General features: G+C 41.9%; 1 protein-coding gene across 11 annotated transcripts in view; it reads left to right on the forward strand.

Moving 5' to 3' along the window:
• The window catches only part of nek1 (NIMA-related kinase 1), a 14,459-nt gene extending 1,331 nt beyond the window's left edge, over window positions 1–13,128 (forward strand). For 2 of the 11 annotated variants that reach the window (XM_053861512.1, XM_053861500.1), the window contains exons 2-36: window positions 1,162–1,310; window positions 1,394–1,490; window positions 1,593–1,690; window positions 1,781–1,864; window positions 1,935–2,002; window positions 2,076–2,162; window positions 2,458–2,512; window positions 2,667–2,867; window positions 2,939–3,011; window positions 3,737–3,888; window positions 4,034–4,099; window positions 4,337–4,393; window positions 4,524–4,571; window positions 4,635–4,715; window positions 5,127–5,296; window positions 5,376–5,501; window positions 5,585–5,687; window positions 6,075–6,158; window positions 6,495–6,578; window positions 6,675–6,752; window positions 6,962–7,057; window positions 7,136–7,339; window positions 7,419–7,466; window positions 7,548–7,773; window positions 7,863–7,982; window positions 8,087–8,254; window positions 8,412–8,594; window positions 8,667–8,760; window positions 8,851–8,930; window positions 8,998–9,215; window positions 9,638–9,798; window positions 9,950–10,338; window positions 10,466–10,599; window positions 10,672–10,804; window positions 12,297–13,127. In XM_053861512.1, coding sequence (XP_053717487.1) covers window positions 1,194–1,310; window positions 1,394–1,490; window positions 1,593–1,690; window positions 1,781–1,864; window positions 1,935–2,002; window positions 2,076–2,162; window positions 2,458–2,512; window positions 2,667–2,867; window positions 2,939–3,011; window positions 3,737–3,888; window positions 4,034–4,099; window positions 4,337–4,393; window positions 4,524–4,571; window positions 4,635–4,715; window positions 5,127–5,296; window positions 5,376–5,501; window positions 5,585–5,687; window positions 6,075–6,158; window positions 6,495–6,578; window positions 6,675–6,752; window positions 6,962–7,057; window positions 7,136–7,339; window positions 7,419–7,466; window positions 7,548–7,773; window positions 7,863–7,982; window positions 8,087–8,254; window positions 8,412–8,594; window positions 8,667–8,760; window positions 8,851–8,930; window positions 8,998–9,215; window positions 9,638–9,798; window positions 9,950–10,338; window positions 10,466–10,599; window positions 10,672–10,804; window positions 12,297–12,307 — 4,194 coding nt within the window. In that variant the 5' untranslated portion in view covers window positions 1,162–1,193 and the 3' untranslated portion in view covers window positions 12,308–13,127. Of the gene's footprint in view, window positions 1–108; window positions 305–1,161; window positions 1,311–1,393; window positions 1,491–1,592; window positions 1,691–1,780; window positions 1,865–1,934; window positions 2,003–2,075; window positions 2,163–2,457; window positions 2,513–2,666; window positions 2,868–2,938; window positions 3,012–3,736; window positions 3,889–4,033; window positions 4,100–4,336; window positions 4,394–4,523; window positions 4,572–4,634; window positions 4,716–5,126; window positions 5,297–5,375; window positions 5,502–5,584; window positions 5,688–6,074; window positions 6,159–6,494; window positions 6,579–6,674; window positions 6,753–6,961; window positions 7,058–7,135; window positions 7,340–7,418; window positions 7,467–7,547; window positions 7,774–7,862; window positions 7,983–8,086; window positions 8,255–8,411; window positions 8,595–8,666; window positions 8,761–8,850; window positions 8,931–8,997; window positions 9,235–9,637; window positions 9,799–9,949; window positions 10,339–10,465; window positions 10,600–10,671; window positions 10,805–12,296 lie in introns of those variants that run through there. The other 9 variants (XM_053861522.1, XM_053861492.1, XM_053861533.1 and 6 more) reach the window with 9 other exon arrangements.
• The last annotated feature ends 1,813 nt before the right edge of the window (window positions 13,129–14,941 follow it).

The raw sequence follows: 14,941 nt of genomic DNA on the forward strand, positions 1-14,941 counted from the left end.
TATATTTTGATGTACCTATGTGCGTTTGCCCCAGATTCGCCCTTCTCTGGGGTGATATGTCCCACAAGTGTGGTTGAAACAGTCCAGGCCGGTTTGTGGTCGGTTGCTATGGACGTCCACAGCAACCACCTCAGTCTGGGCGGAGATTCTGTCTGCCAGGGCAAGGAAATGACAGACGGGCAAATTAACCAACCAACGGGCACTAGATTTGAACGTGACCAATAAAAATGCATCAAGTGGTGACTGTAGTTTGTCGGAGAACCGCTAGAGCTTGTGTAAAAGAGCAAAGCTAAGCTGACTAATGGTAAGTGTAGTGGCTGTAAAATGTTGATTGAGAGGAGTTTTCATCATTAATAAAAGCTAATGCAGTCACTAGAAGTCATTGTTTACTTTCCGGTCCCAATTCGTTTTTAACGCGACGTTAGCTCAATTGCTATTCCTGTTCTCTTTCAACATCGCGAAATGATGTGCTATTTTGACAAAAGACGACGCTGACATCTTCTGTGTCTGTTTTAATGTCAACCAAGTACTGGACGGCTTATATTGCATGTGAATGACGTCGTATTATAATGTATGTGAGCGTCCAAGTGTTGCGTGGAGATAAACAGAGCAATAGTCCGGGTACACTCTCAGTTCCTGAGAAGAACGACTTGTATATGTTACTTACGTTACGTGAAATGTGTCTGTACACACAACATATCAGACAACCTCCGCTACCTCTAGTCTTTCACTATCAAGCATCTGATGCGTTTCCTATCTTTATTGAGTCAATAATGGAGTGTAGCACCAGATATATTTTAACACTTGCAGGCAAATGTAGACTAGCACAAACCGCAATGACCTTATTCAACAGACATCAGTGTGGTTCTGTTAGACATTGGAAGGATCATTTGCTGATGTCAGGGGCTTGACACTTCACCTATAATATTATACACAAAACAGGAGGCCAAGTATGTCGGATATATTGCCTTGATATGTTGAACAATGTCTTTGTGTGTTAAATAGGTGTGTGTGTGACTGAAAACATCAACTGTCGCATGATAATGCTATGCATTTTAAATTATTCTGGATGTCTGTAATGTTTTGAGGTTATGTATTTGTCCTGCTCCGATGTAAAACTTTTGTGTGATCGATTTTAATATGATCCTTGTTTGTCCACAGAATGATCATGACTCATCAGTGACTCCTCAAACATGGACAAGTATGAAAAGATTAGGAAAATAGGGCAAGGGTCATTTGGGAGGGCGACCCTTGTGAAATCCAAAACAGATGGACGCAACTATGTCATCAAAGAGATCTGCATTTCTGGCGTAAGACCACTTTAGATCATTTCAACGTTAGCTGACTGTGTTCCATGCGCTACATTCTTCATGTCCATTGTCAACTTTTGCAGATGTCCAGTAAAGAGAGACAAGAATCTCGAAATGAAGTTGCAGTTCTTGCCAACATGAGTCATCCTAACATTGTCCAGTATAAAGAGTCATTTGAAGGTATGTTTCATGCTGGATGTTTGCACTGTATTGTGCAATAAGATGAACACACTCCATTGATGATTGTGAAGCAGTATCACTGTAGTGTTCAACCGTTTTCAGAGGGGGGCAGTCTGTATATTGTGATGGATTACTGTGAAGGAGGTGACCTTTTCAAGAAGATCAACTCTCAAAAAGGAGTTCAATTTCCTGAGGAGCAAGTATGTTCTTTTATAATAGATCTGTAAATTATTGAAAACGTTTCACGTAGCACTGGAAAATTGCATCATTTTGTTCTCAATTCTTTTCAGATTTTGGATTGGTTTGTGCAAATATGTTTGGCTCTCAAGCACGTCCATGACAGAAAAATCCTTCATCGAGACATCAAATCCCAGGTTCCTACTTTATTAATAGTTTAGGTGTTTTACGATGCTTGCTATGTAGTGATATTTTTCCGTTTCGTAGAATATCTTTTTGACTAAGGAAGGGACAGTCCAGCTTGGTGATTTTGGAATTGCAAGGGTGCTGAACAGGTTTGTAAATTATTCATCTTGATCAAGTTCCAGATATGCAACCAGATTAAGGACTTTGTCTTTTTATTTGCAGCACAGTTGAACTGGCCAGAACATGCATTGGCACACCGTATTACTTATCTCCGGAAATTTGTGAAAATAAGCCGTACAACAACAAAAGGTATCTGCAATGGCTTCCACTGTGTCCAGAAACTTGTGTTCCACCAAAGTTGTTCTGGAATCAATAACCAGAGATGTACAAGTATCATGTAACTTGTTTGTGCCGAGCTACTCTAGAATAGACCTGCTGAACTATTGATTCCCTATTTTAGGGACATGAAACCGAATCCAATCTTTAGATGGAGATATTTTTCTCTCATGATAAATGATGGTATCTTGAGTGCATGTTAACCTGGCCCTGAAATTATCCCTGTCTCTTTTACCATGTCCTACTTCCCCTTCTATCCCCCCTGCAGTGATATTTGGGCCCTAGGCTGTGTTCTATATGAAATGTGCACGCTAAAGCATGCAGTAAGTATTTGACATCTGAGCTTTTTTCAAGTTCTTAACTGTATGATAGATGTTGTTAGAAGTACTCTCACATGATGTCCCCCATCCCCCCTGTGTGTTCATGTTGAAATGTAGTCAAATCAAATCTGGAAGCTCTAGCTTTTTTCCCCCCTAGTTTGAGGCTGGAAACATGAAAAACCTTGTCCTAAAGATCATCCGTGGGACGTACCCCCCAGTGTCAATTCACTACTCCCATGATCTGAGATCTCTCTTGGCCCTGCTTTTTAAACGTAATCCCAGAGAGAGGCCTTCAGTTTGTTCCATTTTGGACAAACCGTTCCTCTCTTGTAGGATACAAAAGTTCCTCACACCACAGGTACGTATCCTTTATTGATGCCTCTACCAGATCATCGACATTGTAAGCATTATTTTTGTTCTATTTAACAGATCATTGCTCAGGAATTTCGCCCCCTTGTTCTTCACAAGAAGGCTGTGGTCAGCGGGACAAAGGGACAAGCTGGTGAGTTTGAATTGAAATTTAGTTGTTAAGCAAATCTTTTATGCTGGGACTTTCTTTTTTGTCTTTGTCTGACAGTCCTTCCTGTCAGGAGTTGCCAGAGCAACTCATCTACACTTTAACATGTCTTGATCATCTTACCTACTGCATTGCATTCATGAATCTCAATGGGTGTATTCCTCTTCTTTCTCTAACTATTAAGATTTACAGCCTTACTGCTTTGTGATAAACTCTTTCTTTTTCTGTAGCAACAGTTGCTCACAACATTGTCTGAGGTTGTTGCCCTAATTAATAATTCAACTCAACGGATTGTTGTTACAGAGAATACCAGACTGTTGGCCAACATCCTTTGACTCTTGGACAGCTTTAATACTAGTGCGAGCCAGAAATACTTTTTGTTTTAGATTTTAGTTTCTCACCTATGTGATCTGTGTACTAATGTTTCTTTAAATATGGCTTTTGGCAGTTTTGTTTTTAACCCCAATGTCTTTGACGGCACACATCATTGCTACCTGATGAACTAACACTAATCCTGTCCAGCAATTATGACCAGCTCAAACTCCTGTTTCCACCCTGACTGAAACCCCACCGCCTTATTAGTGTTACATACATTGGTGTAATGTGTGTTTTTTACAGTGTGCTGGGCACTCAGTTGTGGGCCCTTCTTGGACTTATTTTCTGTCATTATCAAACCTAGAAAAATAAGGTGAATTATATTCCGTCAACAGCCAAGCGCCCTGCCTCTGGTTGTGTGTCAGTCTCTCCTGCACAGAGGATAACCACACCAGCCTCCAAATATGGAGTACCTGTAAATATGAAGAAGGTGACAGATGCAACCAAAAACCCTGGAGACAGGAAACCATCTCAAAAACCAAAAATGGTGAGTCAGCTCCTGTATAGTTGTGAGGCATGGTCTTTCATGTTTATGAGTTTGACCTGTTCCTGCCACTGTGCCATGTGAGAGGTCCATTGTCTGTGTGACTTACTGTGTCGTCAACTGAACCCCAGTGTCGTATGTTGCTCAGGCTGTTCTTCCAGCAGCAGCTCAGAGGAGACTCAGGCAATTGGAGGAAGAAAGGAAAAAACAAGAGGTATACCTAAGAAGATGTAACAAATTATTCCTGTCCCACTTTCTTCTTCCTTACATACTGGCTGTAAAGGTGTTTTTTATCCTAATGTTCCAGCTGCGTTCCCTGGTCATTTGGTGCTGGCTGTCTGACAGTTTCCCATCTTTTAGCAAACATTTTCCCCTCTTCCTGCCCAGTCTCAGAGCAGCTCCTCATCCACATAATTTGACTTGTGAGTGATTGTCGTTTGTGATACTGCAGGAAAGCATACGGAGGAAAAGGATGGAGCAGATTGAGAAAGAAAGAAAACGAGAGAGGGTAAGAACTTCTCAGGGGCCTAAACTGTTTTGGATGTATTGCATTGAAACTTGGCAACAGGAGTTTACATGGTAGCATTGTGTTTACAGCCATTTCCTTTCTTGACCTTCCTCTCTTCCTTCATCTCCAGGCCCTTGTTCTGAAAGTAGAACAAATGAAGCGCTATGAAAAAGAAAAGGTGTGTCAGTATGTCCATTCTAGAAAGAACAGCATCTTTTAAACTTTTTTTTTTTTTCATCAGATCAATCGTATTAATCAAGCCAGAGAACAAGGCTGGAAGCACGTGCTGAGTTCCAGTGGCGGCAGCAGTCCAGAGAGGAAGGTACTGTGGACTTATTTCTTGTTTCATCTGGTTTAACTTCTCTTCCTCTTAAGGCATATATCATAGGTGTGTAATGGCTTTTTGTAGACTTAACCTGCTAATTCTGTTTGGACAGAATAAATCTTTAATCTCATTAGTTGAAGCAGTTTGCGCCTCCTGAAAGATATCACTGTGAAATTATATGCATTACTGAAGTGAATTTTTTAGATGTATTTGTCCTTTAGAGATGAGGGAGCTGCTTCTTCATAAGAGACAAGCTGTTATTCTAGGCCTAAAAACGTGGCCGCCTTCGCACATTTTCTGCAGCGATCTTGTCTAAGACCCTAAACTTTAATACTTGATATTGTCAACAACTCTTAAAAGCCATTTCAGTGGCTGTGTAGTGGCATGTCTCTGTTATGTTTACACCAGTGTTTTGTCGGTGTTCGAAAGAAGACACCAGTTGTCAGTGCTGGGCCTGCCCAGGGTCCCATTCCAGTCCCTGGACAAAGCCAAAGCCCATTTGAGCAGTACCCTGTAGCCACAGCTCAACCTCAGTCTAAAGATGGTAGCAAGCAGGGATCCTCTGCTGCAGCCCCTCGGTTAGTACTGAAACTTGCTGTGTTAAGCGTTCCTTTTCTGCCTTCATTAAGTTAAATATTTTCCTCTTTGTACTCTAAGAAGTGTCTCAGCGGATGTCGCCTCAGCTGAGCCAGGTCCAGGCCCTTCCCGTCTGTTAAACTCTGATGTAATCAAGAGGGAACTGCAGAGGCTCCAGCATGTTTCCAAACAAGCTCACATCAGCAGGTCAGTTGATCAGGTGCCACTGTAGAAACAATTATATATATTATTATCTCTGTTATCTATTGATCATTTTTTTCTCTTTTTAGGCAGCGTGGTCACATGGCGGTTGAGCGATCGTATCAAGTTGAAGAGTTTTTGCAGCGAAAAAGAGAAGCTATGCTTAACAAAGTTCGTGCTGAAGGTCAACTGGTATGTCAACTCACTCTTTTTATCTGCGCATCAACTTGATTTAAGTCATTTAAAGATGACTTGCTGACATTTTAAGTTTAAACAATGAATCACTTGCAGTTCTGAAAAGTGAATGTGAATTGTTTCCGTTTGCAGTTATGGGTTGAAAACATTTAATGTAATTCGGCAGGGTTTTTTAAATCTATTTTTTTAGTTTATCTTTTGCCATTCATTGAAAAGAGGTCTGTTACATGTATTAGTTAACTCTGATCTGACTGAAGTTGCCATTATAAAATTTAAATTTGTTCTTTAATCGTTAGTGAACCAACTCATAAAGACACACATGGTCCATGTTGTTGTGTATTAGTACACATTTTCTGAAGTGTTGGTAAACTGAATGGTAAACAGGGAGCTCGGCATAACCTGGCAGCAATCTATGGAAGGGGTGGTTCTGTTCGCTGCCGGAGACCCAAAGTCAACAAGGAGGAGGAGGTAGGAGCTAAATGGCAAGCCCCATCCTCCACCTCACTCATGGCATACCTGGTTTGGCTTATTTTGGCTTGAGTTCACCTCCAGTGTGGACACTTGTTGTCTCCAGTTCTGCATGTAACACCCATAATGCTGCCCAGCGTCTCAAAGATGCCTTGCATGGTGTCCCCTTCCAAGTGTCGAATTCACAATGGCTTTTTTTTTAAAATGCAAATTCTCTCATTATGTTTGACATGTGTTATTTGCAGCAAATCATTTTTGAATGGTCCCAGTCTACTTTATTTCCACCCTGCTCCATCTCATCGTCTTGGTTTTAAAAAAAATCTGCTTTCATCCAAGGAGTACTTGGCACGACTGAGGCAGATCCGCTTGCAGAACTTCAATGAGCGTCAGAAGATTAAAGCTCAACTGAGGGGTGAAAAGGTAAACCTCAGGTTCTCAAAACTATAGATCCTTTTCTGCTTATCATGTTTCTTTTTAAACTTTCTCCTGACTTGCTGATTTTGCTGTCTATTGTAGTACGACAGTGATGGTTCCGACAGCCAGGTTTCCAATGAGAGTGCTGAGATCAGAAGGAAAAGGATGGAGGCTGTCAGAGTGAGTCTGCTTGTAAAAAACATGAAAGCTTTCTATGGTGATTTGAACACATTGACGTTGTTAGTATCCGTGTTTCATGTCCTTATTCAACTACTTGAGAAAATAAATTATTTGAGAAGAGCTACGGCGATAAGTTATTTCAGTGGTTTTCTTTTCCGTGACTCAAAGTTCATTTGCAAAAGTGCCCCTAGCTCATTTTCTCGTCCCAGGCCCAGATGAATGCCCGTGCTGCTGTACTCAGGGAGCAGCTGGAGTTAAAAAAGAAAGAAGAGAAGGAGAGAGAAAAGCGAGTGTGGGAGGAGCATGTAAGCATTAACACTGTCATTAAGTGGTCGATGTGAATCTAATTATTTAATAAGCCTGGTGGTGTTTCTTCTCTCAAGCTTGCAGCTCGTGGCCTCAGAATTTGTCTTGAAAATGTAGCAGAAGTAGCGGCGGCAGTAGTGGACTCAATACCCTTTGACAGTCCTCCTGTGCAACCTAGTTCCTCACATTCGGATCCTGATGCCAAAATTCCATCCCTGCCTCAGCCCACTATCTCTTCCCCCAGTATATCCATGACCGCTGCTCTGGAGATTGTTGGAGCAGTCAGTGTTTTTACTTTCTAATGATATTCATCATAATTGTCTTTGGATCTCTTTCTAAATCTTTTGTTCTTTTAAACAGATGACTCCGCTAAAAAACACCTTCCAGAGTTCAGCGTCTGCCGTCCAGGTGTGCCTATCAATTAATGGTTGCTGTCCAACATTGATATTTATGTATGAGTGTTAATTGCGGATCTTTATTTGACGACAGTGCGAGAAAAAGCAGATCCTTCGAAGGCTGAACCAGAACCTCAAATCTCAGAGCCCAGATGAAGCTACGCTGTCAGCTCCTTCTCAACCTAGTGAGATGGAGCAAAAGCCCCACGAGGAACAGTGTGTCTTGTCTAATGGAGACAGGAAAAAGTGGGACGTGTCGGTGCTGCCAGTACTTCCTATTGCACAGAAAACTTTATTGGAAACATGTTGTACTGTAACAAGTGAGTAACGCACTCTTGACCTTGCATACATTAGTTTATGCTCTAAACTTCGGCTCATCTTGATTTTCATATTGCTCACTCTTCACCAGCCACAGGGGTGCCTCCAGAGGACCGACCATCCTGTGATGGAGACAGGAGAAAGTGGGAACCCGGGACTCCACTTGTACTCGCCCAGAAAACTCTATTGGACACCTGCATTATAACCAGAGGTCTGTCACTTTACTTGTACTGTGTATCCTTATATTCGCTCACGAAATGATGAACCTCAAACAAATGCATTTTATCTTGCTGGTGTATGTGTGTAATATCTCAGAGCCAACAGCAGAGGAAATGGTTCTTTTGGGAGCTTTGAAGAGTGAAGTGCCTGATAAAGATGTGGCTGTAGTTCCCAAATCTCAGTTGCACAGAAGCATCAATGTGACCCAGACTCAGCCTTTTGGTGAGGTTGAGGAGCAAGTACATATCTCTCAAGATGTATCTGGTGAGTTCTCATTGGCTCTCATGGTATGTTATTTTATATTTGTGGGGCGGAGATTATTTGAAGTATCTTACCTCCTTGTTTTTCCCCAGCGGTTACTTCACTATATTGAACTTCCCCTCTCTGGGACATCTGATGAATGTTTCTGCTCTTGAATTAGGTTTGCCTAATCAGAACGCTTCTGCTGGGGTAGTGAAGACATCTCTGCCGGAGATCGTCCCGGAAACTGATGCGTCCACATCAGTCCAGAACCCTGAGGTTCAGAAGGATCAGTCTCCATCCATCTGTCAGCTACAGACACCGGAATGTCTGTTGGTGCCTTCTGACACAACTGAAATTCAAGGTTCATCTCACTTAACACCTTTAGCCTTATTTTTCAGCGGAAAGTGATTTTATGCTCCATTTATTTGTGCAGATTTTGAGTCTGTTGTTTTGGAAAACGACCTGAAGCAAGTTTCACACCAAGCAGCTGCAGTTGTGGCTTGGGAGAAAGAAGCACATCAGCCACTGTAAGGGATTTTCCTTTTAAAATGGCAACATCTGCGTAAGCTCAGCACAGTCGCATACGAGTATAAATAACCCACGCAATTGATCTTTAGGCCAACAGATGGTGCTACAAGCTCTGCTGTGAACGACGTTGGTGAGACTGGTGAAGAACGAATTCTGGCAGAGCCTTCTGGTGAGACAGAATCAACAGTTTTCAATGGAGGTTTTGCTTCTGACGTTTTCCTCCCTTCTTCTTCCAGCTCCAGTACAGTGTGAGGAACCTCTGTTTATAAAGTTGTGTTCTCCTGCCCACCGGCGAGCTGCTGTGCTTGGAATTCTTTCAACTCAGTCTTCTATGGAAGAGTCCTCCTCCTCTCTGGCCTCTCGCTCGCGCTCCGTCTCACCTGTTCGTTCTAAGGACCACAATGCATTTCTTTTTGATCTCTCGACGGGCATGTTTGATGCCAACAACCCCAAGGTGAATACTGTTAGTGAGGGTAAGGAGAAATGGGCCATCTTTCCAGGAATAGAAAACACAGTTGATAACTGTACTACTTGTGTAACTCTTGCCTTTGACAAAGAAAATGTACTGTTTTAAAAAGTATTTTAAAACAGGAGGTCAATAAGAAAATCATACAATTTTTAGCAACTGCCCTTATTTAGATAAGATGTGGAGAAATCAGACCCTAGCCCAATTTTTTTACGTCCGTGTATGAAGATGAAATACAGTTTAATATTTTTTTTCTTAGAACATTAAATTTGTCCATAAGAACGATTAAAGTTGAATCGTAGTTAGACAGTTGATTATTAAAATCTGATTTGAGTTTTTTAATGAAAAGGAAGAGATGTTGTGTGTCAAAGATCTCAACGCCTGAAGTGTTTGGTTTAATGTATTCCCAGATGCTGCGAACCTGCTCTCTACCGGATCTCAGTCGAGTCTATAGCCAACCGCCTCAGTCTGCCAGGGCTACAGAGCCGACTGTTGCACCTGAAGTGAACAATCTGGACATTGAAGACCTAGATGATGCAGCTAAGGAGGAAGATCAGTCAGAGACAGAAGAGTAAGACAATTGAAATGATATTTTATGGATATGTGAACATGATTCAGAAGTTGTAGTAGTTATTGGAGCACCAAAAGGGAAATCAATCTTGCTCACAAATGTCATTCCATTCTTTACATATTGATGTTATTTTTACCATCTCTTTTTTTAGTGCTTATGAGGATGAAGACCTCCAGGACATCAGGGCATCCATGGAGAGACTCCTACAAGAGGACTTGATACAAACCTCCACTGAAGTTGAACCCGGGGATTATAATCCTCGTGACAATGAAGCTCAAGAACAATGCGACAACAATGGTAGTGACAATGAGCTCGATGATAATCACATGGTTCTAGACGGAGATGATGCTGTGGAGAACGATGATGTGGACGATCAGGATATGGAGGAAGATAATCCCAATGAAGAGGTGGACCAGGATGACGGAGATGAAGAAGACTGTTCGAATGGGACTCCCGAGTATGAGGAAGATTTATTAACCAATGGAGTGGAGGGAGAGAACCCAAGTAATGAAAGCCAGGTTCATGAAGAGTGGATTTCTGGTAAGAAAAATAAAAAGTGGCATCATCAGAACACTTTAAGATGTCGTACATGTCTCTTGGCGAGACAAAGTAACAACAGATTTCCAAAGATTCACGACTCCTAAACATTGATCCGATTGTACTATAGATGGCAGTGAAGAAGACCATGAGGCAGAGGCCCAACATTGTGACAGCATCTTCAGTCGTCTGGAGGAGCTCCGCTATAATCTGGAGCAACAAATGGGGTTTGAGAAGCTCATTAAAGCTTACAATAAAATTAAGGTGAGGCATGTTTGCTCTTTCTGACCTCTGGCAGGTTTTTAAAAAAATGGCTTTTTTTTTTTTTCAACCCAGGCGATACATGAAGATGAAGATGAGACAATAGACCAAGCATCCAGTTTAGTCTTGAATATTTTGGGAACGGAGCACCAGCATCTTTATCCCAACATCCTTCACCTAGTAATGGCAGACGGTGCTTACGAAGAAGGTGAGCGCCACCTTCGTTCTAATAGTTCCTCCCGGCGTTCTTTTTTAAATGGAATCATCAGTCTGTTTTCATGTAGCTTAACAAACGCCCGCAAGTGTTGTTTCATTGTTCTTGTCATCTCATTCCTCCTCTTCACTCACACATTGTAGCTCAGTTGTGTAACTGGCTGAACACTGCCTCTCATACCGGCCTGGTTTGAGACAGCAGCTTGAAGACAAGTCTGTCCACACTGACTTGTTCATTAGTGAAGAACCCTTGAGTTCTGATGCTTCTCTGCACGTCACTATGGTTTCATCAAGTTGTGAAAGCGTTGTGTAGCCGACAAACAGTGTAAGCATCTCCTTTGTCTCGTCTTGACAGCAGAACTGGAAAGAGGCCGTAGGGGGAGGGGGTTATTGCTTCTCAGTTGACAGGTTTCCCTCAGGATGGAAACCATCCTTAGATATGATCTCTTGATAAACATGTCACTTTGTTTCATTTATAGTTTTACCGTCTTCAGGGGGTGCCTCTAATGAACCAGAAACCCTGAGTACTTTTCAGGGCGGTTATGCAAATCACAAATCTAAAAATGATCACCTGATTGAAATAAAGAGGCATATTCTAAAGATGAGCTGTCAATTTATTTTCCTTTATGAATCACCCTTTTTAGCCTGACTAAAGAATTGGTGCAACTGTTCATTCTCTCTTTGCCCTCCTGCAAGAAGAGGACTTTAACAGTCCAGTTTACATGTGTTTCCTATATTTAGAGAATGAATTACCTTGGAGCGTTTGGTTGAATGCTCCAGTGGTACAAGATTCAGTCCTTCCACAGCTCAAGTCAGCCTCCTGCAGGCTATAGGGGTTGACGTTGAGCTCATGCAAATGATTTTTGCTTCACTGGCACACAGCTTTTTACTCTCCAACCTGGTTATATCAGTGTTGCAGGGATGTGGCTGAGCACATCCAAGTCTGAGGCTGTAGTTATATGTGCTCTCCTCAAGCTAGGATCTAATTCTTGCCTTCAGAAATCTTGCAGCAGAGCTGGTTTGAACAAAACTGTTCATGTTCTCCATGTGCCCTCACCTTTTGGTCTTAAACTGGATTAAGATCAAGAGATAGAAGTTTGTCAGATGGCCTCTCTCCAGTGTTGATCTGAGAGGTGAAGTGAGGAGCTGTCACCCATGCAGAGTTGCTGCTTCCTCACCTGAATATGAGCCAGTGATCACTGGCTTATTAAAAGGCTGTCAACTGGTGGCCTTCATTTGGGGCATCCTGGGCATGTCCTGCTGGAACAAGACCATGGGACAAAGCCCAGTCAAGCTGAAGCCATGCTGTAGCCAAATGGCGGGGGCATCTTGAAGTTCTCAGTCAAAGCTTGCAGAAGTAGCTAGAGCGGCATCACATGACCCATCAACTGATGAGGGCTTGAATGTAAATAAAATTAATATGCTTTGAAAATTACACGGTTTTATGATTGTTCCTCAGATAACTGTCTCCTTCTGTGTTCATGTAGGCAATGAATGAGGCGGAGCTGCTGGCAGCTTTGACAATCAGCTCCCTGGTGTCTTCCCTCGACTGGTATCCTGGGAAGGAGCATCTCTGCATGACGCGCTGCAGCATCAGACCGTGTTCCAGGTGCACTTGCATGATGAGGTGGTTCATCTACAACTAGCAGCTATTTTCTAATCCCAAGTCCTAAAAACAAAAAAAGTGCCGAATGTTACGATTGACCAAAAAGCTCTCGTGTTAGATGTGTGACTTTACATGAAGCGCATGTTCCCTCGCACTGGCTGTTACCCTGAAGTCTCGTTTCTGCCATGGCATTTTATTTCCTCAGGAAAACTCTCAGGTTTCTCTCTTTCTAACTGTTGAATAACTTTCTTACCTTCTGGTTCAACACTGTTCTGTACAAGGGAAGTTCTTCCAGGCCGCTTTTAACATTCCAACCCTTTCCTTCCGAAGAGCTGAGGCTGTTGTAAGAGAATCAGTAGCTGGACTGGGAGTGGAAATTGTAGAGTCATCTGTTGGATCATATTGATGTTCAGTCCATGAAAACGCACTAATAACTGAAGCAATCTTGTATAAACTAACTATAATAGTGAATATGATTGTGATGAGTGTGTCTTGTAAATATTTGTAATCAAATAAAGACTTTTATGTACTGTGGAGTCCATTTTAAATATGTATATATTTCCTGACGTTGACTACATTTATTTATAGTTTGTATTCACAGCTGAGATGGCGCTACAAGGCATCCCTCTGTCCCTCAGTCAGACTTGTTTTCTCGGTTTTGAGCTGTAGCCAACTGATTTGATGAGCATTCTTCCAGTGACAATCACATATGGCTATCTGAAACTCCTCTGCATGTCCCATTTCAAAGCATGTTCTGTGAAGATGAGTTGCATGCAAGTTTATGTATGCTTTTATTTTTGCATGAATGCCCTGGGCGCTCTCTTTTCAAAGGTCTTTTTGTCTCATAGAAAATTGACATTTCACATATATTTTGTCAGAGGAGAACAACACAAGTGAATTAAATAATTGACTGGCCGACTTTTTTTTATCGAGGTGCTTAAACATTTGTATGCTTGATAAAACACGAGTCACCCACAGGACACCAACTCATTCAGTATTTACACTGCAGATGTTTGTTGTCCCATCTCAGTGATTTTCTTTTACACAAGGCTGCTTCATGTCAAGCCTGGGTGGTCTTCTCAGTTCTTGCTTGTGCGTTTATTGTGCTTCCCTGTTACAGAGACAGATATCAAGATCCAACAACACAACTATTCAGCGCTTTTACGTGAATTTATTTCCAATTTCCAATGTACCACTACTATTGTATTCACTTGTTTGTCAATTCATGTGAACCACTAAAGTTTAATTCGGCTAAAATGACAGATGACATGTCAACCAGTTATCAGTAGTGAGATCCTCAGCCTTGGTTTGGTGGGAAGATGTCATTTTTCCCAGTTCTGATCTTTCACCCTCTTGGTGGAAGATGTTAAATGAAGAATACCAGCTTCCCCCCACACCCTCTCAAACTTTTAATTATAAATGTAGCTTTCCATTAAGGTGATTATAAAAATGGGATGTTTAAATGTTTATTTTAGGAAATTTGCATGCAATTATTTAATGTGGTGGCTCAACAGTAATCTGTGTGAGGATTTGTCTCATTTGCATATGCAATCTTCTTAATAGTCTATTTATGGTATTAAACAGCGGGAGGTCAACGTTCATTGTTTATCTCTTCATAGTAATTGGGACATGTGACATGTCCTCCTTTTGTCATCCCCATTTATAAGGTATTATCACAGCTGTCACCTTTGTGAGTGTGTGTGTGTGTGTGTGTGTGTGTCTGCAGGTAGAACAGCCCCATAAGATGGATGCCTTCCACGGTCTACAAATCTTTTCTAGTGCTGCCCCCAATAACATTAAATAATGTCTGCCAGTGTGTATGCGTGTGTGGTAACATGTAGGGGTCAAGCAGAAAAAGAGGGCAGAAGCCTTTGTCCGTCCTGAGGTAGAGGGGCGGATTCCTGTCTCCTCACAGCGTGGAAATATGACCTGAGGGTAGCTGCCAGCCCTCATGGGATCACATGTGACAGACGAAAGCCACCTCCTTATAAATCTCCTGTTTTATTGCTCCCAAATCTCAGACCCTTTCATCCTCCTCTCTTGCGGGGTGCAATCTCCAAATGTGATAAATATAAATCACAAATGTATTATCTGAGTGGCTCTGGTACTTTTGTCTCTTCGCATAATTATGTGTTTGAGTTACTATGTGTCCCGATCTAAGGCCTGTTTGTGTCTTTTTCTATGATGTCTATTGTTGATTTTTAACCACACATATATATATATATAAATATTTTAATCGTCTGTGCATTCTTAGTTTAACCTGGAATGCTGTCTGTGTTGCTAAGGTTCTCCCATACAAGGTTGCCCTGTATGTTCTCCCAGTGCTGGTGTGGGTTCCCTGTTGCGCTCAGGTATCCTCCCACAGCTATAAAGGTTAATTGATATCTCTCAATTGTCCACAGGTGTGAGTAGTTCTACGTGACCTGATGATGGACCGATGACCTGTCCAAACCCATGTCTTTTGCCTCCAGTTACTGGGATAGCCTCCCGCCCTCGTGACCTCAATAATGGGTGCAACGGGAAATT

Source organism: Synchiropus splendidus, chromosome 1 (assembly GCF_027744825.2).
Source record: "Synchiropus splendidus isolate RoL2022-P1 chromosome 1, RoL_Sspl_1.0, whole genome shotgun sequence".
In the NCBI taxonomy this organism is placed as follows: domain Eukaryota; kingdom Metazoa; phylum Chordata; class Actinopteri; order Syngnathiformes; family Callionymidae; genus Synchiropus; species Synchiropus splendidus.